The sequence below is a fragment of the Liolophura sinensis genome, chromosome 1 (assembly GCF_032854445.1).
Source record: "Liolophura sinensis isolate JHLJ2023 chromosome 1, CUHK_Ljap_v2, whole genome shotgun sequence".
In the NCBI taxonomy this organism is placed as follows: domain Eukaryota; kingdom Metazoa; phylum Mollusca; class Polyplacophora; order Chitonida; family Chitonidae; genus Liolophura; species Liolophura sinensis.
In genome coordinates, this window is record NC_088295.1 from 80,853,601 (window position 1) to 80,881,444 (window position 27,844).

At 37.0% G+C, this 27,844-nt stretch overlaps 1 protein-coding gene across 21 annotated transcripts in view; it reads right to left on the reverse strand.

Moving 5' to 3' along the window:
• Positions 1-1,155: 1,155 nt before the first annotated feature.
• Positions 1,156-27,844, reverse strand: part of LOC135461729 (microtubule-associated protein tau-like) — a 43,939-nt gene continuing 17,250 nt past the window's right edge. For 2 of the 21 annotated variants that reach the window (XM_064738932.1, XM_064738933.1), the window contains 19 exons: positions 27,053-27,092; positions 26,569-26,660; positions 26,190-26,268; positions 25,666-25,775; positions 24,837-24,926; positions 23,783-23,872; positions 22,952-23,041; positions 22,424-22,519; positions 19,450-19,539; positions 19,052-19,147; positions 18,275-18,364; positions 17,223-17,312; positions 15,303-15,392; positions 14,807-14,896; positions 13,587-13,676; positions 10,112-10,201; positions 9,663-9,752; positions 4,128-4,217; positions 1,156-1,603 (listed from right to left, as the gene is read on the reverse strand). In XM_064738932.1, the coding sequence (XP_064595002.1) occupies positions 1,529-1,603; positions 4,128-4,217; positions 9,663-9,752; positions 10,112-10,201; positions 13,587-13,676; positions 14,807-14,896; positions 15,303-15,392; positions 17,223-17,312; positions 18,275-18,364; positions 19,052-19,147; positions 19,450-19,539; positions 22,424-22,519; positions 22,952-23,041; positions 23,783-23,872; positions 24,837-24,926; positions 25,666-25,775; positions 26,190-26,268; positions 26,569-26,660; positions 27,053-27,092 (1,668 nt within the window). In that variant the 3' untranslated portion in view covers positions 1,156-1,528. Of the gene's footprint in view, positions 1,604-4,127; positions 4,218-9,662; positions 9,753-10,111; positions 10,202-13,586; positions 13,677-14,293; positions 14,897-15,302; positions 15,393-17,222; positions 17,313-18,274; positions 18,365-19,051; positions 19,148-19,449; positions 19,540-22,423; positions 22,520-22,951; positions 23,042-23,782; positions 23,873-24,836; positions 24,927-25,665; positions 25,776-26,189; positions 26,269-26,568; positions 26,661-27,052; positions 27,093-27,844 lie in introns of those variants that run through there. The other 19 variants (XM_064738938.1, XM_064738934.1, XM_064738936.1 and 16 more) reach the window with 19 other exon arrangements.

Genomic DNA, 27,844 nt, shown 5'->3' on the forward strand with positions numbered 1-27,844 from the left:
TAATATTCACTCCAATATTTCTTCATCTGTCCTATGGTGTCCAATGTAGATCTTGCAAAGATTACACCAGCGTGAAACACACACACATTCACCACAATATGTCATTGTACACATGTCTTTAGGCTTAGCCTGTCAAGTTCAATCATGTTACTGTAACACATGTTATACACAGTTTTTTAGAAAAAAATATTTGTGGGCAGGAATTGCAGATGATTCAGAAATTCAATAAAATGAAAATCAGAGATTATGATATGCAATAAAAAACAAACAATAAATAATACCCACAAATAAATATCACAATATCCAAGAAGTTTGTTATAATACATACATGTAAGGAAGAGCCTTCCTGACACAAGACTACATCTACAGTGTACATCCAACATTACAGAGTGACTACAGCACAGCTAATTACAGCCACAAGGCTACACAAACAAGCTTTATGTACACTCCTTACACAGTTTTATAGGTGAAACTTGCTGTACACATCCCACCCCTTGCTGAAACAGTGTTCAGATTCCTGTTGTCATAGTTATCAAATGATCACCCAATAGTACCTGTGACTGGATTCAATACATCATCACTGCTTCATCACTGCTGATACAAGTAGCAGGGTGGGTTATTGTTAGGCCAGCTTCAAAGATCCACAGTACAGTCTCATTCAACTACTGTCTAAATGCTTCTACACAAAGAGTAATTTATATTTATGCAGATATCATTATGCATATTTGATAACTCTAAGATAAAAGTACTGTAAAGTACATGTACATGTTGGTTGGAATTCCTGTAATTCAACTACATGCAGGTAACCATACACCTGTTAATTCTCGTTTGTGTATTTCACACATGTCTAATAAGATATATTTCTTTCATTTCTCTGCTACACCACCTACATTTTGCTGTAAAAAGTAAATGAAGGGCTAAGTCCTATGGGCTTTAATAATGCCTTCATGCACTGTCAAGAACATACAATGACGTAAAAGGCATAACAAGGTGCTAACGAGGAAGCTATATGATTTCCATATATATTTTACATGTAAACTTCCTTTCATTTAGAACAACCATACATGTATGTGTGTGTATATATTTATGCATATATATAATATATATATATATATATATATATATATATATATCCAAAATTTGTGTATACCACCACATTCTGAAATATCAACACATCAGCACCCCTAAAGGGTCACTTGAACATTACCCAGTCATGTCATGGTATCATCTCCTCATTCTGAGCAGTACACAAACAGTACAACACAATAAGCCACTGGACACATGCTCAAAATGTCTGTGAAGGTACATGGATATAATTTGTTCATAGTGGTCATGCAAACAGAGCTGTGTCTTGACAGCAAAGACAGGTAACTGGGCATACGTGATCACATCTATATAGTTAATTTAAAACGCAGGAGGGCAACCAACAGGAGATACATGTAATAGCACTGGGTACTGGTCTTAACTGACCACTGGCCATCTCTTGAAGGACAGGTCACTCTCTTTGACCACTCATTCACTTAAATGTTTAGTCCTCGGCAGCTTTGCCAGTATCTGTTTTAGCCTCAGCATTTTCACGGAATGTCAGTGTTTCTGTCTCAATCTGAAAGTAGACAAGCAATAATGAATGACACCTGAATGCAAAACTTCAGCTAAATACATAAAGTACTGAGGTGTGAATTTGTTAATTTACGGTAATCAGTATGTACACAAAGCATCAGCAATGGAACATTTCCTTTGTTTCACCATGACATTTTAATGCAGAAAAGAGATTTGAAGGAATTTTGTAATTTATTGTGATCAGCAGACCAGCAGGGCTTCAACAATGGAACACTCCCCCCCCCCCCCCCCCGTGTTAATGTGCATTACTTGTATGCCAAACTTCAGCTTAATACTTGCAGTACTCTTTGAGATATCATTGATTTTTCAAAACACAAGACTGGGTTTTGTAATTTACACCAATGGAGGACCCCCCTTGTGTTGTTGCTGTTGTCAATTGTAAGCACAACCTGAGCTCAATACATGCAATACCTTTTGAGATAGCTTTTGAGATAGCTTTTGAGATACCTCCCATATCACAATTAATTAACATTTACTTTCACATTGGTTAAGCTGTTATTGGACACTAATGGTTGGGGTTAGACATAAACTTTACAGAGCTATAATAAAAAGTGAAGATGTGAAGGTATATATCACAGAGATTTCAAACCGAAAAAATGGAGTTAAATAAAAGAAAAGGAGATACCATGTGTAGATTAATTAGTCATGTCACATCAAAAAGAATGGTATCTTTGGGTCATTTCTATGACGGTCAACTGGTGATGCCCTGTCATATGCCCTGGCAGCTTCCAAAGCCCCAACTTTAGACTTGGCGTTCCAGTGTACTTTTCTGTCCACAATCTGAACGTCCCCTCCACCTGGTCTGTGTGAACAGTTATCCAGAGAACCTATTTTAGACTTGGTTGTCCAGTCAAGTTTTTGCTTCTGAATCTTTACCGAGCTTTGTTTTGGCACATGTTTGGCATTGTCAAGAGAACCGATTTTCGACTCTGCTTTCCAATGAGTTGTTTTATCAATGATTTTCAGGTTTCCACCTCCAGCAACATGATTAGCATTGTCAAGAGATCCAACCTTTGCCTTTGACCTCCAAGTTGGCATCTCATCATGCACTTTAAGATCCCCACCTCTTGGACTGTGGTGAATGTTTTTCAAAGATCCTACTTTTGCTCTGATGTAGTCATATTTTTTGTTTGTAACTACGGGAGCTGCGTCAGATACTTCATAATGTACATCTTCAAAGCATTTTTCAGCCTTTGCTCCATAATAAACCTTTCCAATCTCTGGGAGAACAGAAAAGGACTTCGGTAAATAACTAGTTTTGCGGAAGTCATAGTCAATGTTGTCAAAGAGCCCACTTTAGGAAAGGCCCTCCAGTTGAGTTTCTGGTTAAATATCCACCCTTGTCCACCACCAGGGACATGAAGAGCATTATCCAGGGAGCCAATTCTGGCTTCTTGATTCCAGCCAAGGTCAATCTGGGGCAAAGGTCGGTCTCCACCACTACTGTAGTTAAAGTTGTCGAGAGAGCGAGTGTGCATGCTTGGCTTCCACATGGGTCGAATAGTCCTCATTGGGAAGTTGGTGGCCAACCTGTACTCACGCTCCAGGGCTTCCAGGTCAGATATTAATCTTTCTCGGCCCATCCTTGGGTCAGCTAACGTAACTCATGCAGCGATCATAACTGACTTCATGCACCTGACAATTCAGCCCAATCTGTCTCTGACTACTACCAGGTATTACCAATAGGTCCACACTAACACCTGTCAAGGCCTTCACACCTGACCTGCTCTGAACATTTACAAACCTTGGCATACTTTCCCTAGCAGCCAGAACTACCAAGGAACCACACTGAGTGATCAACAAAGGAGCCTTTCACTGCAACAACCCTAACACTTAATACTTCAACACACCTATTCAATTTGGCACTGCTACCTGATATATTAAGTACTGCCTTTCACTGATTTCGAATCACAGGCAGAGACCACTACACAAGAACACTGTGTCATTTGTTTAAACAGTTGGTAAACCTTTTAATTTCCTGTCAATGTTACCAGTCCTAGAACATGTTATCAAACTAGGCCACCCACGAAATGCCAATAAAGGATATGTTAAAGTCCATGTGAATAACATAGGAGGCTACAATCTAAACACTTGGTGAAAAGGTCAATAAAAACTCTATAAATAAGCAACAGAAACATGTCCACTTTGGTTGTCAAGGGTCAGATGTAAAACAGGTTGTTATACTGAGAGTAAATGGCATTGCCACAATCAATAAGGTGCATGTGAGACATTATCAATGAAGGTTAATGCAGAAACAGCAATATATTCTTAAAGACATAGAGACTCTTTGTACACACAAATAGATATAAACCTTTGCATAAGAGAGGTCTGCATTTCAGTATCTTTGAGCTTAATTTGAATTTTTTCTCTGCAATCAAACAACTTTCAAAACTTGATCTCTCACAGCTATTAAGACCTATGTCACAGCTAGGCTATGTGAACAGACAGCCAGCCAGACAGAACTCATGACAGAAACAGTCAAAAACATCTGTCTTACTCTACTGTACCTTCTTGTCTCCTCCCCCGGGAGTGTGATGGGCATTGTCCAACGATCCAATTTTTGGGTCAGCCTTCCAATTCACCTTTTCGTTGTAGATCTGTCAATCAATTATAATAAAGCTATTAACTATCATGAAAAGGTAAATGGCATTCCATATCCATGCTCAATGTGGCGGACAAGTAACATACTGTATTTCACTTAAAGTTGGGTATGTAAAAATGCACTTTCAAAAGCACATAAAGGGCTTAAAGTCATAATTTTCAGGCCAACACTTCAATCTTGCTCACAAGAAATCAATCAAACTTCATAAAAAAACATTTAAGGTGGCCTCTCAAAATGGGTGAATCAATCAGAATCAAACAAAATCTGTCACTTGAAAAATGGTAAACTTTAGATGAATTACAGTAGCTTACTTTAATCTGGACTGCTTTACAACATGTGTAAACAGGATTTAGTAAATAATAGCCAAATCCAACAGACAGTCACACCAGCCACATATGTATCACACTTATGACTTTGTAAGGCTATACAACATGGTTATTCATTGCACACCATAGTAACAATTCTACTATTTCATTAATATTTCTAGCAGTCATTAGCAGGTTATTCTTACCAAAACTGAAAAAATTAAATTAAATAAATAAACATATGGTTTAAAAAAATATATTGCTACATATACAAATGTGTTAAAATCTGGTGTAGGTAATACAATTGGCCTGGGACTGATATAACAGGTATGTTTGTCCCAGATTTGGTATATAAAACAAACTGATAGTGTACACTAAATAAAGCACTTTTAAATTATGCACACAACATTGTACCATGATAAACTGTTCAGGTTTAACACTAAAATATAATTAAAAAAATTCCAATGCAGCAGTTTATTTCAATGTAAGATACAGCTTCTTTACAGCTCTTCTGACTCTGGTATCAAATCTTATATGACCATTTCATTTCAGTATTATATGTATCTCAACACTTCATTAAAACATGGCATCACACTGGACCATATATATAGATGTGTACACAAGATGTCAATACATGTACATATAAACCTGTCTTAGATCTCAACTAATGACGACACCTAGAACCATAGTGTTAGATCAGTCCTAATGATAGCTCCACTATGACATTTACATTTCACCTTATGACAGCACCTAGCACCATTGTGTTAGAGCAACCCTAATGAGAGCTCCACTATGACATTTACATTTCACCTTATGACAGCACCTAGCACCATTGTGTTAGATCAACCCTAATTGTGTTAGATCAACCCTAATGAGAGCTTCACTATGTCATTTACATTTCACCTTATGACAGCACCTAGCACCATAGTGTTACATCAGTCCTAATGAGAGCTTCACTATGGCATTTAAATTTCACCTTATGACAGCACCTAGCACCATTGTGTTAGATCAGTCCTAATGAGAGCTTCACTATGGCATTTAAATTTCACCTTATGACAGCACCTAGCACCATAGTGTTAGATCAGACCTAATGAGATCTCCACCATGACATTTACATTTCACCTTATGAGAGCAGCCATAGCGTTATAGTGTTAGATCAGACCTAATGAAAGCTCCACTATGGCATTTACATTTCACCTTGTGTGAGCTACATAAAATACATCATATCTACGAAAACCTCTAATGAGAGCTTCACAGAATCATTTACATTTCATCTCTGAAGAGCTCTACAATATCATTTAAATCCCACCTCATGAGAGCTCCACAATAGTGTTAACATTCTGTTTGATAAGAGCTCCACAACAGAATTAACATCCCACCTTATGAGAGCTCCAAAATAGCATTAACATCCCACTTCATGAGAGCTCCACCACAGTGTTAACATCCAATCTCATGAAAGCTCCACAATATCATTTACATCCCACTTCTTGAGAGCTCCACAATATCATTTACATCCCACTTCTTGAGAGTTCCACAATATCATTTAAATCCCACTTTATGAGAGCTCCACAATATCATTTACATCCCACTTCATGAGAGTTCCACAATATCATTTAAATCCCACCTTATGAGAGCTCCACAATATCATTTACATCCCACTTCATGAGAGCTCCACAATATCATTAACATCCCACTTCATGAGAGCTCCACAATATCATTAACATCCCACTTGATGAGAGCTCCACAATACCATTAAAATCCCACCTTATGAGAGCTCCACCATAGCGTTAACATTCCGCCTCATGAGAGTTCCACAATATCATTAACATCCCACCTTATGAGAGCTCCACAATATCATTAACATCTCACCTTATGAGAGTTCCACAACATCATTTAAATCCCACCTTATGAGAGCTCCACAATATCATTTAAATCCCACCTTATGAGAGCGCCACCATAGCGTTAACATTCCACCTCATGAGAGTTCCACAATATCATTTAAATCCCATCTTATGAGAGCTCCACAATATCATCAACATCCCACTTCACGAGAGCTACACAACAGCATTTTAATCCCACCATATGAGAGCTCCACAATTTCATTTAAATCCCATCTTATGCGAGCTCCATAATATCATCAACATCCCACTTCACGAGAGCTCCACAATATCATTTACATCCCACTTCATGAGAGCTCCACAATATCATTAACATCCCACTGTATGAGAGCTCCACAATATCATTAACATCCCACCTGATGAGAGCTCCACAATATCATTAACATCCCACCTGATGAGAGCTCCACAATATCATTAACATCCCACCTGATGAGAGCTCCACAATATCATTAACATCCCACCTGATGAGAGCTCCATAATATCATCCACATCCCACCTGATGAGAGCTCCACAATATCATTAACATCCCACTGTATGAGAGCTCCACAATATCATTAACATCCCAACTGATGAGAGCTCTACAATATCATTAACATCCCACCTGATGAGAGCTCCACAATATCATTAACATCTCACTGTATGAGAGTTCCACAATATCATTAACATCCCACCTGATGAGAGCTCCACAATATCATTAACATCCCACCTGATGAGAGCTCCACAATATCATTAACATCCCACCTGATGAGAGCTCCACAATATCATTAACATCCCACCTCATGAGAACTCCACATTATTTCACAGTTTAACTGGGCAGTTAAATGTGAAGCTCGACATACATGTTGATATATTATTCTCAATCTCAACATCTCCTCCCCCAGGTTTACACTGGACATTAATTAGAAAACAACATTTGGATACGGCTTTCCAGCCTTGGGCTTTTCACCCACAAGTCCTGAAAATATATCCTGAATGGAAAAAAATAACATCTAAGAGAATTTCAACTTTTGAAAGTAAAATGCTAATAAAATTTGAACATTCAAAGTTGCAATATTTGAACAACCTGCTGGTGTCCAATCAGTAGTCTGTGTGATTCCTACTGAAGTTTCTGGAATTCAGTCAAGCCAGATTATAGGTAAGACTTTTGAGAAGCCCTTGTACATGAATTTATCAAAATTCTCACAGGTACAGTAATGCTTTCTCCAAGAAAATATGACTAGTATAAACAGACTTTACTGAGTCTACCTTTGTAGAAACCCACCCTTTTGTCTCCACAACCTGCCTTATGATTAGCATTGTCCAATGATCCACATTTAGACTCCACTTTCAGTTTAGTTTTTGGTCATAAATCGGTTCAAGACAGTTTTACAAAATGAAGTCAGACCACAGGAGCCTTCATATGTTCTAGTGAAGTACACTGTTACAACCATTCCATGGCAAATGTGAAGATTTAAATTTAAATTAAAATTAAATTGAATTTAAATTCATACTAAAAAGATTTCTCTTGATTACTATTCCATGTACACACTGTTATCATTACCTTAAACAACAATGAAATGCTATTTTTATTAACTGTAAAATTATATATTTTATAACTATCATATGGCATATCAGCTTATCCAATATTACTTGCCATGACAGAGCTGGTAAAACAGAATCAGATGTCTGTTATACATCGTGCCTACATGTAATGTGCCCTGCATATGCCATCCGTAATCTAATGTAAACTAATTCTATGTATCGACGTTACAGGCTTGAACCCTACGCATTTTATCATAATTAGGCTAATACTATAAAATACAGCTTCTGCAATGTACATATATAACAACATTTTGAAGTATATTTATTTAGACTGGTTAAAATCACATTATAAAAATGACTGAGGTCTAAAATCAAATATCAGTTAAGATGTCACATTAAAGTAACTTCTGCACTTGGTCAATTATTTGCTTTTATTTTATTGGTGCTTTTATACATCATACTCAACAATATTTCATTTAATTAATAGCTGTGGGCTTTATGGATCTACAGAACCGGGTAGAGCTCACAGAAAACTATCTTCCTGCAAGACAATAAGAAACTTTCTGTCCTAAAGCCACATGTGAAGCTGATAGCTCTGGATTTGGGCTCATGTCCTCATTGGTCATTTTAATTGCCAATTGACTTCTACTCTAAGCCAAGAGCTGGATGGCAAGCTAGGGATCTACATAGTTAGTGTAATAATCTACATGATAGTAGTTTCTGAAATTCATTTGTTAATGCTACATACTTTTTTATGCATATATGCACTAAAAGTATGTATCCCATTAAGAAATGAATATACATATAGGCCTATCTGCTTGTGCATTTATAGATTTTCTAAACCAAGTTTACATATAGGCCTATCTGCTTGTGCATTTATAGATTTTCTAAACCAAGTTTACATGTAGGCCTATCTGCTTGTGCATTTACAAATGTTCTAAACCAATCATGCATATTGGCCTATCTGCTTGTGCATTTATAGATTTTCTAAACCAAGTTTACATATTGGCCTATCTGCTTGTGCATTTATAGATTTTCTAAACCAAGCTTACATATAGGCCTATCTGCTTGTGCATTTATAGATTTTCTAAACCAACCTTACATATAGGCCTATCTGCTTGTGCATTTATAGATTTTCTAAACCAATCTTACATATAGGCCTATCTGCTTGTGCATTTATAGATTTTCTAAACCAAGTTTACATGTAGGCGTGATATCAGATTATATAATAAAAGAACAAAACACAGCTAATGAGGGGTTAATTAAGATAAAAGCAGCAGAATATTACAGAGGATTGATCGAAGTGTAGAATTATGTTTCTGATGTTAAACTTTCCATTAGTAATTATAGTATTACTTTGGGTCACTTCCTTTCCTGGAAGTATTTTAACTGCATATAATCTAAAGCTTCAATATATGTGAGGTAACATCAATATAATTTGGAAAAGTTTAATTTGCAATTCGTGATAATAAAAGTAAACTCAACTTAAATTTAAATCAATATAATAACAATATACCAGCTGATATTTAACTTTACAATACAAATTATAGCAGTTAACAATTTTAATTAAAAAAATGTCACCTCACCAGCAATTTTGTATCCAATAATAATGATTAAATCTTGAAAAGCCTACTATTGTGTTTTTAAAGATCAATCTACAAAGAATGTCAAAGCAGCTACAAATACATCTATTAAAGTTCCTGGAGTCTATCACACCTTTTTGTCCCCTCCCCCAGCCTTGTGGTCAGCATTGTCCAGTGACCCACACTTGGACTCCTTTGTCCACTTGAGTCTCTCATCGTGAATCTAACCAAATGAGATAGTGAACAGTTAACATTAGTTTATCAAATGCCATTATAATTAGTTTATCAGCGACCATATCATTTGGAACAAAATTACATTAGAAGTCTTGTGTTTGTAATGCTAAGTATAATTTCAAGACATTCAATATCACTGACAAAAACAGACAATGATCTCATCTAAGAGTATATACATTCTGGCATTTAATACTGCCCGCAAGATCCATAGTTCAGTTTTGTCCCCTTCGATGAACTGCAGCTCATGAAACTGTAGTGAATTCTAGTGTAAAAAGTCATTTTCTAGAAGCTTTCAGTTCTAATTATTTGAATCATAGAATATAAAGTTTAATTCTTCACAATGCGCACCTTGACATCTCCACCCCCAGCTTTATGATCAGCATTATCTAGAGAACCACATTTGGATTCTGCCTTCCACTTGGGTTTTTCGTCATGAATCTAACATGAGACATAAAACAAAAGCATGTGCAAACCATCACTCTATAAAGAGCATTAAACACACACAAAATTGTATTGTAGAGGTACTTGGATTTACATACTGTCAAACATGAATTATTCCTGAATGCCACTTCCATTACATATGCATCTGCCAGTAAGAACTAATTGTAAATAATAGGCTATCAATGCAATACTACAGCAGAAGAAAGTTTAAAGCTCATTGGTGGTGTCATGATATCTTCCAGTTTAAGCCATATACACATATTTTTACCATGTCAAAGTTAGTCAGCTTTTCAGATTTGAACAACTGTCATGACTGTTGCTAAGGAACCCACCTTTTTGTCTCCACCACCTGCCTTATGATTAGCATTGTCCAATGATCCACATTTAGACTCTGCTTTCCAGTTTATTTTTTGGTCATAAATCTGTTTAAGACATTTTCAGCATAGCAGAATGAAGCCATATGACATTTATATGAAAGAGTAGCTTGTAAAAATGTACATGAAAATATCATACGTACATTAGTTTATTCATACCCTTATTTTTACTCCCACCACTTCGGCACAAATTTGTTTTCTACAGGATAGCTTTAAAGCTTCAAAATGTGATCTTTTACATCAACACTTCAGAGACTGCAATATTTTACCTCACAAACATTACATAAACTTACATAAATTTATTATTTGATGCTTAAAAAGGTTACCGTATATTTAAATGAATTCAAGATAAAATTACTTATTGGCCTGTAAAAACTGTAAACATATATTTAAACTAAGGTTATTCTTAAGTATATATGTCTCTGGTTTGTTATTGGTTATTGGCAACTAACGGTTCTAACATCAGTTAAGGAAATGAACCCTACAGCCACCCTTTGCAGAGGATCTTGTTACCTCATATGTATTGCTATACTAGATGGAGCATCTTGTACTTCACATGGATGACAAAACCATCTTGCATTGAGGGCACTGTGACTGCACGAGAAAGATTTATCGTACTGAGGTACTTGTATTGAGGACAGCATGACTGCATGTGTAAGATGTATTGTACAACCATCTTGTGCTGAGGTCATTCTGACTGCATGTGTGGGATGTATTGTACAACCACCTTGTATTGAGGACACTCTGACTGCATGTGTAGGGTGTATCGTACAACCATCTTGTAATGAGGACACTCTGACTGCATGTGTAGGATGTATCGTACAACCATCTTGTATTGAGGACGCTCTTGACTGTATGTGTAGGATGTATCGTACAACAATCTTGTATTGAGGACACCATGACTGCATGTGTAGGATGTATTGTACAACCATCTTGTATTGAGGACGCTCTGACTGCATGTGTGGGATGTATCGTACAACCATCTTGTATTGAGGACGCTCTGACTGCATGTGTAGGATGTATCGTACAACCATCTTGTATTGAGGACACTCTGACTGCACGTGTGGGATGTATCGTACAACCATCTTGTATTGAGGATGCTCTGACAGCATGTGTGGGATGTATCGTACAACCATCTTGTATTGAGGACGTTCTGACTGCATGTGTAGGATGTATTGTACAACCATCTTGTATTGAGGACGCTCTGACTGCACGTGTAGGATGTATCGTACAACCATCTTGTATTGAGGACGCTCTGACTGCACGTGTAGGATGTATCGTACAACCATCTTGTATTGAGGACGCTCTGACTGCACGTGTAGGATGTATCGTACAACCATCTTGTATTGAGGATGCTCTGACTGCATGTGTAGGATGTATCGTACAATCATCTTGTATTGAGGACGCTCTGACTGCATGTGTAGGATGTATCGTACAACCATCTTGTATTGAGGATGCTCTGACTGCATGTGTAGGATGTATCGTACAACCATCTTGTATTGAGGACGCTCTGACTGCATGTGTAGGATGTATCGTACAACCATCTTGTATTGAGGATGCTCTGACTGCACGTGTAGGATGTATCGTACAACCATCTTGTATTAAGGACGCTCTGACTGCACGTGTAGGATGTATCGTACAACCATCTTGTATTGAGGACACCATGACTGGACGTGTAGGATGTCTCGTACAACAATCTTGTACTGAGGACACTCTGACTGCATGTGTAGGATGTATTGTACAACAATCTTGTATTGAGGACACCATGACTGCATGTGTAGGATGTATCGTACAACCACCTTGTATTGAGGACACTCTAACTGCATGTGTAGGATGTATCGTACAACCATCTTGTATTGAGGACGCTCTGACTGCATGTGTAGGGTGTATCGTACAACCACCTTGTATTGAGGACACTCTGACTGCATGTGTAGGATGTATCGTACAACCATCTTGTATTGAGGACACCATGACTGCATGTGTAGGATGTATCGTACAACCATCTTGTATTGAGGACGCTCTGACTGCATGTGTAGGATGTATCGTACAACCATCTTGTATTGAGGACGCTCTGACTGCACGTGTAGGATGTATCGTACAACCATCTTGTATTGAGGACACTCTGACTGCATGTATAGGATGTATCGTACAACAATCTTGTATTGAGGACACTCTGACTGCATGTGTAGGATGTATCGTACAACCATCTTGTAATGAGGACACTCTGACTGCACGTGTAAGATGTATCGTACATCCACCTTGTATTGAGGACACTCTGACTTCATGTGTAGGGTGTATCGTACAACCACCTTGTATTGAGGACACTCTGGCTGCTTGTGTAGGGTGTATCGTACAACCATCTTGTATTGAGGACACTCTGACGGCATGTGTAGGATGTAAACTAAGGCTCAGGCTGCACTACACACACACCTAGGTGTGCACAGAGGATGTGACTGCAAAGAGGTAAAAAAACTAACATGTGTGATATGGTTAATTAGATGTGATGATGGAAGGACTTAGGGATTTAAACTTCATGATGAACAGAATTATGCATTTATGTAACATGTCAATTTCACTCCTGTTCACAAATGTCATTGAAATATTGAAATTTCTGGTACATTATAACATTTTAAGACAAATGTTGGAAAGAAAAAGATTATGATTTTGGATGACGTTCCCTTTTTTAACATCCTTGTATGTGGTAGCATCACAACTTATTACATATCTATATATGATCATCTGATGCCTTACATTGGTGTTTTCTTCATGAAAGACAGTATATACGCATGGCAAGAAATGGGAACAAACTCTATTGTAAAAAAATATTAAATATATATACAGATTAAGAGCAAGCACACAGAAAGTCTAAAACTGAGAACAAAGTCATATGGTTAAGTGTCTACGGAGATTAATGTCCTCTATTCAAAGTGCAGTATATGTTTCTATTAGACGTGTATACAACTGAAAGATGTTAGAGCAACTAAGTTTCTAGAGTCTAGCTCTCACACCTTTTTGTCCCCACCCCCAGCCTTGTGGTCAGCATTGTCCAGTGACCCACACTTGGACTCCTTTGTCCACGTCAGTTTCTGACTGTGAATCTAAAACCAGGTTTCAAAAATTCTGTTTTTCGACATACATTATAGTCAAATAGCAACATTTGTGAAAATCAGAAAATAATAATACCCTGTTCACATGGGCAAAATTTAAACTGGATCTAACTGCACCCAGGGCATTTAATCCAGTTACAATTCACATGACAAAGATAAATGAGACCTGAAACCAGCTTAAATACTTGTTGTTAGCTGGGGCAAATAAACCGGATTAAATGTTGTTAGCTGGGGCAAATAAACCGGATTAAATGTTGTTAGCTGGGGCAAATAAACCGGATTAAATGTTGTTAGCTGGGGCAAATAAACCGGTTAAATGTTGTTAGCTGGGGCAAATAAACCGGATTAAATGCCCCACTTTGCGTTCACACAAGCGACATAAAACTGGTTCAAAGCCACTTCTGAATTTCAACCAGCTTGTAACTTTGCCCATGGTAACGAGGTATTATTCTCCTATTTAGACATTTACTTGTTTATAATTTTGGCAAATTCAAGGACGTTTCAAACTTAAAAAAGCATTTTTCTAATTAACTTTTGCTTTACTTGAACTTAAGCTGTTTTTTTTATTTATCTGAAATTTTTTATTTCACTCTGCTAGGCATCCCCACCCTGACATCTCCGCCCCCAGCCTTGTGCTGGGCATTATCTAGAGAACCACATTTGGATTCTGCCTTCCATTTCGGCTTTTCATCATGGATCTGTATTGAATAAACAGAAATTCACCCACACTAAAACCACAGTGGTCTGATATGTTATTATATACTGTCACAAATATGTCATTGTCAATAAAAATTAATGCGACTGAATTCTATATACTAACATCTTAGCTAACAAACAAGATGACAGCTAGCTCAATAGATGTGACGATGAAAACTCTTTACGTATATGAACATGTTCCTGTCTGCAGTGAGAACATTTTCACAAGCCAGGTATGAATGCCTAAATATAATATGTATATATCCATTCTTCCTCCAGAACACTGTCACCTATATGTAAACCAGAAATAATTATCTACATTTTCACAGGTATTACAGACAGCTTGTATAAAAACAGATTCCACCTTCTGGGAACATTTCAGCCAGTTTTCAGACCTTACTGAGTCGACCTTTGTAGAAACCCACCTTTTTGTCTCCACCACCTGCTTTATGATTAGCATTATCCAATGATCCACATTTAGACTCCACTTTCCAGTTTAGTTTTTGGTCATGAATCTGTTTAAGACAGTTTTTAACATAGCAAAATTAGAATCAACTGTGGTACTGGTAACATACATCTGCTATCAGATGAGCAAACTTATGATCAAGATATAAGATTTCTCCATATGTGGCAGTTATCAGCTTCATACACTTATCTCAGTACAGTTTTTCTTCTTGTGTACATGATTAAACAGTTTCCAAATTCTTACATGAAGTATATATTCAAAGCAGACCCTATCAAACAAATATTACAACTGAAGTGGAAAGATTTCTCAAATCAAGCTCTTCAACACTCAGTGGCAGTTATACAAAACCACACATGCAAGCCTCTGGGATGTCTAACATCTTACGTCCATGTACAGCCTAGTGCATTCCTTCAGAAAAATAATTATTAGCCTAACTACATGTATCAACCTCACACCTTTTTATCCCCTCCCCCGGCCTTGTGGTCAGCATTATCCAGTGACCCACACTTTGATTCTTTTGTCCACTTCAGTTTTTGATCATGGATCTACAGACAAATTATAATCACTTCACAAAAAACACAATCAGTTGCAAACATGGTTGAAATTCTCATTAAACTTGATACATGGTTCACTTTGTCATATTACCTTTATACAGTTCTCATTAAAAAACAATTAGTACATATAGGTTATGTAATTTTTTCACAGCACAAAAAAACCACAGTGTAGTTAAAATTAAGCAAAACTTTGTGTTTTTAGGAAAGTTCTTGCCTGCTAAAACTTACACTACATGTATGTGTTATATATCACTGTATAGAAATAGGTCACAAAGTTGCACAAATATGAAGATATTTAGAATAACAATCAATTCCAGTAGGAAGAAATAAACTAAACAATGTAGACATACACTGTATCTTTATGACGCTACAATCTATGAAGTTAAAGTAAACAAATAAAGAAGGTAAAATAGCAATGTGTATGAATCTCAAAAGATACACTGTCCTTGTGTTATGTAAAGAAACTATAATATTCAATTTCAAATATGAAACTGTATGTTAGTATACTGAGTACTGTTAAATGACAAACAAAGACTGCTCTACTGTAAAACAATCTTTGTTTGGCAAACTATCAAGCTGAGAGGGTGTTATAGATGGACTGATCTCTCAAGAGTCTGTAGAGAAATTTTTAGCATTAGGAGAGAGGAAAAGTATTATACTGGTGGAGAGAAACTAGCTATAGTGATCTGAGTTTCAGACATTGGAGGGTTCAAAGAATCTAAGCAATGCTGTACGACCCTAAATGCATCAAGTGACAGCATGTGAACCCCTTACAGCCCCTTACAGCTACGTAATCTACCAGTAACTCCCTAAATAATCTCACATTTATTTGTATTTCTTACATGTAAATCACAGTATGTTTAGACACACATGTATTATTATATCTTCATAAGTTACAATTATATAACAAGGCAGCGGTAACGATGCAAATCCCATCATAATGCCACTGGTTAAATTAGCCTCATGAATTAGGCGTTAATATGTTCAGTTTTTATTGAACAGCTCATTACACTAAATAATTATGTATATACAATATGTGATCAATTTATTATATACTTTTCTTTGCTGCTGTGAGTTCAAGTCCAGCTCATGCTGGCTTCCTCTCCAGCTGTATGTGGAAAGTTCATCCTGCAACCTGCGGACGGTCCCGAGTTTCCCCTGGCCTCTGCCCAGTTTCCTCCCACGAAGTGAAATATTCTTGAGTGCAGCGTAAAACACCCATCAAATAAATAAATAAATAAATAAATACCTTTCTTTGCACATATGTTTGGTGACGCATGCATCAGTTTGTGGAATAACTGGCACAATACTGGTACATCAAAGTATAAATACATCAACATGACCAGACTGGATTAGCTTGTTGGGGTAATTAAGGTGGGTTACATTTGATGCAGCTATAGGGCCTACAGAGGTAAGTCTAGCATTAATTCCACCAGTAGATCAGAATAAAATGCTCTTTACAACAACAGTTTATTGCATTCCACATTAAGTCATTTATATGCAGCAAATCTGCAGAATTTACAATAATATTCCTTTTGAAAGTTCATATGTTGACTGTACACAACGTTTGATTAAATCATGGGGTTAGTAGATCAGAGTAGAGTAGACCTTCATAATAAACAGGTTACCAGGAAAGGATACAAATTCTGAGCAGAAATAGCATCTTTTCGTTTTGTCTGTCTGTCCGTTAAATACTTTTTTAGTGCTCTATACAGTTCTTCAGAAGGAATGAACTAATTCTACTATAAGTTTATTAAGACAAGATACAGGAAGAGCACCTATACACCTACTCGCTACATTTGCTAAGGAGAATAACCCCACCTTGACATCGCCTCCACCAGCCTTGTGACTGGCATTGTCCAGAGAGCCACACTTGGACTCTGCCTTCCACTTCATCTTCTCATCATGAATCTACAGTAGTGAGCCCATGATATGTCTATAGCCATCAATCTATATTTTACCCTACTTAAACCCTGCATATTGTAACCATGGCATCATCCCTGCTCAAGACCGCTGTCAATGCCCACATGTACACACATGTGATCTGACCTGGTCACATCTGACCATCAACACAATTTTTTAGAATGGTAAAAGTGCAATAACATATGCATTTTAATACAATAATTCGGAGTAATAATGGTAACCATATCACCAAGGATGTATCCTTTTAAATTAAGGCTAGAGCATGAATAATGGATTTAAAAAAATACTTGTAGATATAAATAAAATTCCATTTTATATAATTATGGTGACGTTTTTTGCTTCATGACACTACTAAAGTAATCTAGTCAAGTTTTCTGGTTTCTAATTTCTTATTGTGTGGGCTTGATTTTTAAGAGACCTTTCTTTATACAACATTTTGGTACTTAAACCACATGACAAAATATTGTGTAATTTACACAGATATGAATGCATGTTCAAAGACCAGCACAATACAAATACGGGAAAAGAACTTAGACTTTCTAAAAAAATCAAGGGTTATTATTGGTCACGCATATACACATATCTATATTTGCTTACTACTGGATTAAAAATATGAATGATGGAGGGGAAAACGATAACTGCTGAGGACACAAAATAAGACAGAATGAAAGACATAAAGAGAAAATATTTTGAACTATATTCATTGCACAGAAATAAACACACCTGTCATGTCAGCGGTTTGTTGGACAAGATCAGAAATCAAAAGTATCTTTAGTAGTGGGTGGTGAAAACAATTCACTTTCGCTTCAACTTGTAGTGAAAGACATGAAGCAGGCAGAGCTTTTTGTTCTGTTATGCAAACTTGGACCATACTAATGAACCTCAACCTGACAGGTGTGTAAAGGTGTGAAAAGAACTTTCATAGTCAAAGTAATCCCTGCATGTCAAACCTTCACGTCTCCTCCGCCAGCCTTGTGTTTAGCGTTATCCAAGGATCCACATTTTGATTCCGCTTTCCAGTTCAGTTTTTGGGATTCAATCTAGACAGCATAGACAATTGTGGGAAGACATCACTGTCAAACACTCTTCATCACATCCACAAACTATCTTTAAAAAAGTCGTGTGTCCATATCAAAACTCTTAAAAACATCCATTTATGTAAAAATATGCTGCACCTTTTCTTCAGTACAGCGAGACACTTTAATATACGTACATCATTTTGTGGCTTTTTGACTAACATATTCATTGATTCACTGTACCATCACAATACAAAGATCACTGTGTGCACACTCATCAAATAGATCTCTGAGTGCACACATTCATCACAGAGATCTCTATGTATACATACTCATCATATAGATCTGCACATACACACTCATCACAGACATCTCGGTGTGTACACACTCAACACAAAGATCTGTGTGTACACACACTCACAGAGATCTATGTTTGTACACTCACCACAAAGATCTGCATGCACACACTCATCACACAGATCTTAGTGTGTACACACTCTCTGTGTGTACTCACCACTCATGATGGACATCTCAGACATCTCGGTATACTCATTACAAAGATCTCAGTGTGTACAAACTCACCACAGAAAGTCTCCTGGGCTATGTATCTTTGTTATATGTCAAAGAAGCTGATAATTAATATTCTCTAGGGTACAGCTGTTAGCATCAAGATTTAAGCTAGCTTGTAGATTATGAATATGGCTGACATACCTTCTTGTCTCCGCCTCCTGGCTTGTGAGTGGCATTGTCCTTTGACCCAACTTTTGACTGAGCCTTTGACTTGAAGTTCAGTTTCTGGGTTTCAATCTGATTATAATAAAATGCTTCATTAAACAATTGCAAATATGGGAACATAAATTTGAATCTCATGAATGCTATATTCATGATTAATACATATAGGCTACTATATATGAAGCATTCATCATTTCATTCATGGAGCATCAATGAAATCTTGACTATGGTCATCATATTTAACAGCATTACAATGGCATGACTGGCAACAGAAGCAACAGAAAAGCTCCATGCAACGTTAACTGACCACAGCATGAATACGGTTTCAGCCCAATGAATGCTGAAGGAATTGTTCAGACAGAGTATTGAAATCACACCTTCTTCTCCCCGCCACCCGCTTTATGCTGGGCGTTGTCCAATGATCCACATTTTGACTCTGCCTTCCATTTTGGTTTTGCATCATAAATCTGCGGAAAGCAAAAAAAGCCACATGCAAATAGCGAGGAGCATTATTCCTCCTGTATGCGTACACCCAGCCAGTAATCAAGCTTGCTCAAGTCTACATATGAAACCATTTATGCACTTTCGAAAAAAAAACAAGCACCCATTCATGAAAAATGTTTCCTTGCAGGTATAAAACAGCATTGCAACCAAATCAAAGGTTAATATATGACAGGCATAGGCCTTTGTTATTTACAACATGTAAGTCTACTATCCATAGAAATATACAAAAATGTTTGGTACAACGAGTCAACCTTCCACATATAACCTACAACAACATTCTTGCATGTACGTTTGCCCAGATTTCTTGGGTATACTGTGAGTAAGAAGATTTGGATTACTTTTATCATTACCCATAATACTGGAAGGTGTAAGTCATGCTAGTACACATATATCTGTTACATACAGTCTTGATATACCTGCATATACAGACCTTCAATTAAATTAACCATTTCCAGTTAATATGTCTGATGCATCCAAATTTAAATGATATAACTACTCCATGCAGGAAATTTTATTGATTATACGCACATATACTTTTTTTGTTACAACCTCGAATAAAGATGACCATTTTGGTGTTGTAAAAGCTGATGTTGTGTAAGTACACGTGTAAGACCAGACACACCTGAACTTTGCAATGTATTATTGTGCCACAAAGGCAATGCTTGCGGCCGAGAGGAGTAACACATGAAGAAAAAAACTTCATCTTACATCTAGAGATTCTGTGAAAATTTTGAAATACAACATGCCAATGAACTCTTAATAGTCAAATTTCAAAGAAAAACAAAGCTTACACAAGAGCTAAGTTTTTTATACTCAAATTTCTGTCACAGTCTACACCTATAAGTAATGCATTGTCAAAATAGAAGGAAACTTTGTTGCCACATGGTAGTGGGGTATTAACATCAATCATTATACACACAGCCTTGTATGAAAGTCAAATCATTGCTCCTACATCCCCAAACCCCTTCACACCTTTCTTTCCCCGCCCCCAGCTTTGTGATCGGCATTGTCCATGGAGCTACATTTGGACTCTGCCTTCCAGCTGAGTTTAGAGTCGTGTATCTGTAGTGTTGACAGCACATGCAAAGAAATGCATAGGTGAGTGATATACAATAATAGTTACACAGGTACACCAATGGCCGGTGTCATTTGGTTATGTATAGAGCCATTATACACTGACAAAAACAGCACAAACCATTTACAGGCCATTCAAATGTGACATATCCTGATAGCTGCATTCAGAAATGAGTTTAATTATAATCTTCTGGTAAAATTTAACTCCATATGCAACACTTGAATGGCCTATAATGAACAACATAAAAGCTGGTAAAACTCAAATGTGAAGTTATAATATCCACTTTCAAAAGTTGTTCAATTTAGGATTTAGCACATTAAAGCTTCAGTATATAGTAATATGCAAATAAAATATTTATCAAATTCAAAGGTCCCCCTGAGACGATATATGACCTTCCTTTTCAAACATGAAACCTAGTATTTTACGTCCCGAAGAGAACACTGGTACAACAAAAGAAATACTCAAAATGGCATTAATTTATGCCATATAGCCATAACAAAGTTATGGTCATGTGTCTTTGCATTCATAAGCAATTACTGACAAAATATACACTGAGAGTAGCTTATCTACAAGACCTATCTTATCATCCAACAACAACATCTGAAACGTCTTCCTCATGGAAAACAATGTGAGTGGCTACGCACAACATTCCACATCACCTGGTTTTGTTTTGGGACTCCCCCTCACTGGAGCCGGTAGACTTCATACCCCAAGAGGCTTTGACAGCACTTATAGGCTGTACGGGCCGCCTCTGGTATACCAGATCATTGTTTACCCTATTCCCGCTCAGAGCAAGTCTCCAAAAGTAGGAATTTTTGTTAAGGGCAAAAGTCTGAAAGAATTTCTAAAATCTTCATACATGTTTTTTTTCCTACCCTGATTTTCCCTTCTTTTTTTTCAATCACTTCTCCGGTTAAGACAAAACACGAGATAAAACAATGAACACACGTGTAACCTCCCCCACTGATAAGACAAGACAATTCTACAGTTTAATTGTTTCACCACTGGAACTCAAAACTTTAACCAGAAATAAGAGGAACAAGAACACAGACAATGACAAGTGGCTTATTTCAGGCTTAGGTTCTGTTTCTGGAAAGACTTATCCTGTGTTATCTTCCGAGTGTAGATACAAGTATATATATATATACCACAAGGCTATGGACACCTGTCAGGCTAACAGAGGCCCTCCATCACTGGAGTTGGGTGGGGTGGGATACACACACTCCTATCATACACAGCCTGTTGCGAAAACATAGACAGGCCAGAAGAAATAGCCAGAAGGGCTGCAGAGAAATTCCAGACATGTCAGTGACAGCCCACCTTAGCTACAGTCAGCCTCAAATGCCAGTATACAGCAGCTCTGTGTAAACCCTTCCAGTATCAACTCCTGACAACATCTGACTGCTCACTTTCCTCACATCAGACAGCAATTCACCAGAGAAAATAAAGTACAATGGCAAGAAGGTAAGGCGAAAAGATATGATAAAATGATAATAGGAATACAAACATATCTCCGTCCATATAAATAAATCTATGCACCTGGAGCTGACTTGTGACATGAATTAATACCACCACTACTGTATCAGGGATCATGCCCAGTAAATCTCTAACCACCACCACCACTGGTTATAAACATATACACGAACTGCACAAAACATCAGAGCTGATATGAAACCATTCATTTACCACCAGTACTAGGTGTGTACACACCATACCACTGACAAACACATCACAACAGGTGACTGATCAAACAATCCACACTGTAATCTTACCTTCTTGTCTCCTCCTCCTGGCTTATGGCTAATATAATCTTTAGAACCAATCTTGGACTGAGCCTTTCCTTTAAAATCAAGCTTTTTGGATTCAATCTGGTAAAAATATGTGTCCAAGAAGAGTGCAAATCAGTTAATTAGAAATAATGGCAGGCTGGTGGCATGAAACAAATGGTACATACATATAGGACTCCAAATAAACACCTGTTAGGAATAAGGAGGATGCACTTTACAAGTTCATTTACAATAAATTTTCTGATATACCCATTAACTGTATAATCTGGATGCCATTATTTAAAATAGTGCACGAAATATTAATTCTCTGCCATAATTTTTATAATTAAATCATCTTACAAATTATTGCAGTCTATGGAACTGAACCACCACAAAGACAATACTTGAAGACCAAATACAAGATACCACTTATGTTAAAATATATACAGTCATACATACATGTACACACAGTACAGCTGAGACAAACATTGAACACCTTTATATCATTATACATGTAGGTTTATGAGGTCATACTTTAACATTACCGCCTCCTGGACTGTGATTAGCATTAGCCAATGAGCCAATCCGAGATTCCACATTCCATTTTAACTTTTGAGATTCAATCTATGTACAGGAGAAACACAAACGGGACACGCAAATTAGAAAAGCTGGCACGAACAGAGCATCAACTCTACACAGAAGAAGAAATTAAAGACAGGAGATAGACAGAAAACAACATGTCCTAGCTGGTCTGCGATCCAATCAACTGAGATTACAGGTAGCTTAGCCAGGTGAAATCTATCAGGTGCATGTTAGCAATCAAAGGTGAATTCTCATTCTATGCACACCTAGGCATAAATGACAGAATATTGTTAAAAATATTAATCCTATCAAATAGAGCTACAAAGTTCTACAATATGCAAAACCAAATACTCATTTTTAATTTAAATTTTACATTTCGAAACAGCAAAATATGATGACAATATTACAAGTAAGTCTATTAAGTCAACTTGTAAAATTTATACTTCTACACAGTACTTAAAAAGGTAATAATATGCAAGAAATTAGTCAATGAGGGGAAAGATCAATCCAGGAATTGAGTTTTTAAAACCTTAATTATACATGCATACAGTGTTTGCAGTTTCAGATGTATTACATTAAATAATTAATGGAACAGATAAAATTGTCCTCAAAAGTTTCCTACATAATACTATGAATACAACTGTACAGATATTACTAAACTACATTCTGGCTGGTTAAGATGTGTTAATGTGATATTGATAGTGTTTTAGGCGTGGTCAGTCTAACCGACACACACCTGTCCCATCAGGTAGTTGTTAAGCCATTATTTGTCTACCTGGTTACCTTATTGGTGCCACCCCCAGGCTTATGTTTGGCATTATCTAGAGAGCCAACCCTAGAGCCTGTCTGCCAATCCAACTTTTGGGTATCGATCTGATATAGCACACACAGGTATACAACATATTTAAAACAATGAAAGCCAGCACAACATGAAAATATTCTGAAAGATATGCAACCATAACAAGAAATGCAATGATAACAAAATATACATCAAAAAAAAAATTAAATATCTTTAAATAACCAAAAAAACTGAAAAAAAAACTTTGAATAACACAAGCAGGCCCAGTTCATAAGGCAGACACAACATGTGCCTGATGTAATGTCCACAGAACATAAAGTAAAAAGCAGGAAGTATGTCAATCTGAGTCAGAAACTGTAACTGTTTCATGAAATGGGCTCTAGCTGCAACTAGGATCTGTCCTAATGGTGTTTCACCATCTGTCCAAGTAAAAAGAAGAGTGCAATATGTTCACACACCAGAGCTATCCAGTTCCCCTCAGAACTACCACATGCTCAGTCAGAGGGAGAACAATGAACTCACACAGGGGAGCACCTACACCAGGCAGGGAAGGTGGAGGGTCAAATGACAAGGTATTTCGTGGAGAACAGATGCTAGACAATTTTTGTTCAACAAATTTTCTTTTATATATGATAAATGTAGAAAATAAATCGCAAAAAAAGATGACATTTGATTGCACATTCATGATTATAAATGTACACATCAGTTAATGAAACTGTATTCCCCTGCTAAAAATAACAAATGACAATTATCAGGTGGAAAATGTTTATCTCAAACAGATTCTTTTCTCTCATTCAATAAACAACATAAACAACCTAATAATTTTGTATTCTGTAGGAGGTTCTGACAATACCTTTACCACGTCTGTTCACCACGTCTGTTCACCAACAAACACCCATGGGGCTTATCCCTTGTCTCATCCCCACCCTCCCAGCTCAACTTAAATGGACACTGTTGACATGGACTGAGACTGAAGGCTAAGGGCTGCACACAGGGCCACAGAGTAACAAGTAAGCAGGTGAGCATCATTGTCCATACCTTCTTCTCTCCACCCCCTGGTTTGTGACTAGCATTATCTAATGACCCAATTCTTGATGCAGCCTTCCACTCGAGTTTTGCACTCTGGATCTAATTAAATAATTCCTCATGAACAAATCTTCTGGGTCTAATTAAATAATAAGACTCATGAACGAAATCTGCAGGATCTACTGAAAAGCTTACCCTCTATGTACAAAACTAAGAAAAGACGATTATCTTTACAAAATTACATAAGATATTTTTCATTATAACTTTTGGAAAGGGAACTGACCAAAGGACCTGCACGTATGGCTTTATGACAAAAACTTGATACAATTTATCCTTAACATTTGCCATCATCATTAACACACAGTAACTAGGCGAAATAAATGGTATTCTTGGTTCCTGTAAGGAATTGGTGCCACAAATCCTTCTTGAATGTGACAACTGCTGGCAGAACACAGCTTAGCTTGGAAAATTCAGCCAGCAACAATTAGCACACAAAATTCTATGAATACAGACAAACTGACAGACAAAAAACAACAGCCATTCAGCCAGTAAAATATGATGTCCCTGTTCACTTTGCCTAACGCTGTAGACAGCTAAAGTGCATACTCCTGATTTTCCCATGAAAATTAGGATTTTATCTGTAGGTGACTCACCTTTAGTTGTTCAGTAATACTTTAGCATGTATATATGGGAAGTTGTATTATGCCTACAGGTGAAATAGGGTTCCAGACCATCAATACCCCTATGCCAACCCTGACCTTAACTTAGCTTGATTAGGCTACATGTTTAGTTAACAGCTCATTCATTAACATAAACAACACTTGGCAACAAATTAACCTACCTTCTTGTCTCCTCCACCGGGTGAATGTTTGGCATTATCCAAAGAGCCTATCCTTGACTTTGTTCCATCATAGCTCTGTCGTTTACTTTCAATTTTAACCGTACCTCCTCCTGCAAATATCAAAAGATTAATTTTAAACCATACAAAGCCAAATGCACCATTCAAATTTATCAAAATGCTACTAATCTACTTCTGATACATTTCAAGTATAGTATTTAAAAATTCTTGCAACCTGAATTAATGGTATGGAAAAGTTCTAACATCACAAGTTGATTTTATCACATTGATCATCCATATCTCTGCAGAGATGGTTTTAACATATACAGTTAAATTTACATCAAACCATAAACTATGTGGCCAATCAGATCACTCAGACACACAGTAAGCGTATAGCTGTCTACAAAGTTTCCTGAGAGCAAGTTTACTACATCTAACTTCATCACTTAAGCAGTCCATTCTGACACCAGCCAGACGGGGACCAGGTACTGTTACCTGCGCCTGCCAGGTACGTGAAAGGAACCCACCTGGTTTGTGATTCATGTTGTCCTTGGATCCAATCTTACTGGAGGCCTTAACATCTGTCTTCTGATTAAAAACTTTCACCTGTATTAGTGAAAATGTACTAGGTAAGAAAAACTTACAATGCCGTACACAGCAACAATACATCCACTGTAATAAATCTCTGTAGACAGATTAATTCAATAATGGTAAAAAATGCCTGTGCAAGCTAAGTTACATTCATACACATAGACTTGTCTGATGATCATCATTAGAAAACAAAGATTACAAGATGTGCCTTCATATCTTCTGAAACTGGTGCATGTTTTACTACCTTCATATTTATTTTTAGCCCTTAATTTGAGTGTACAGTTTAACTACCATTACATCGCTACATTATCTTACATTTCCTCCTCCTGGAGTATGGGTGGCATTATCCAATGACCCCACCCTAGACTTGATAGGACCCTTTCCCCCTGGGCGAGGAGATGGAGTTTCTGTGGGATGACAAAGAAAACACAATAAGTGCATGTCTGATGACACTTTAGAGACACCATTATTTCTTGAACATAAAAAGTATTGGCAGTAATAACCATGAAAGATTAAATTCTTTTTCCCGGCAAATCTACAAATCAATGGATGCAGCCATTTTTTGAAGCTGGCTGATTTCTTATTTCTTCCAAGGTACCAGAATTAAAGGTCGTGTTAAAATTGTCAAAAACTGTCTAATCTTGGTTTGCCAAAGCCATTTTCAAGCCAAGCCTTTCAGGAAACACAAAATGAAAGAATACAAAAAAATGTATTTCAATGAAGTCAAATGTAAGAACAACGAATGTCTCCATCAGACACTGGTCATTAATACCTAGATGTATATGTCCCCAAACATTACCTGCTGATCCCGTGCTGCCCCTCTTCTTAAGGTCTGCACTCTGTCAACAATAACAACAGCCAATGACCATACACTTACAAAATATACAGTCCACAGTATCTTGACTGACATGCTTTCTATGATGTCATACCACACGTGAGTTTGTTAGTTATGAAAAACCTGCACAGTGATTTTTTTAAAGAATATGTATCTTATAAAACAGCTCTTAGTTCAAAAAAATTAAAGGAGCAATAAATTCTGTTGAGTCAAACTAATAACAAAACAAAATCAAATATATGTAGTAGATCACATTTAAGATCCCTTAGGTGTGTGTGGTGAGAGAGTGGGGTAACGAAATTAAAGGCAGAACTCCACCATCAATGGTGAATTAGTGAAATTTTTACTAAAAAGGTCAGTAAAACTTTGGAAACACCACCACTTATTAAAATCAAGCTTATCAAAACACTATTTATTACATCTATATGTTTACATTATTTTATATTAACAATATTCATTTCATCGCCATGGCCAGTATTTGACAAAAATACTGCTTGAGTGGGATAAAACCCATATTATTCATTCATTCACAAAAGGACCATTCTTAACATACTGTCAATGTGGATGGGGGTTGGGGGGAGGTGGGTGGGTAACTACAGTTTAGACGCAGCATATATGCCTGCTACAGCATATCAGACAAAGTATGGACCTTTGCAATGTCTGACCTTGGTCTAATTCCATGAGACAACCCTGTCCAGACTGGCGGGTGGTATACATCAGTGGAACACCATGCCTACATGGTCAGGATGCCCCGAA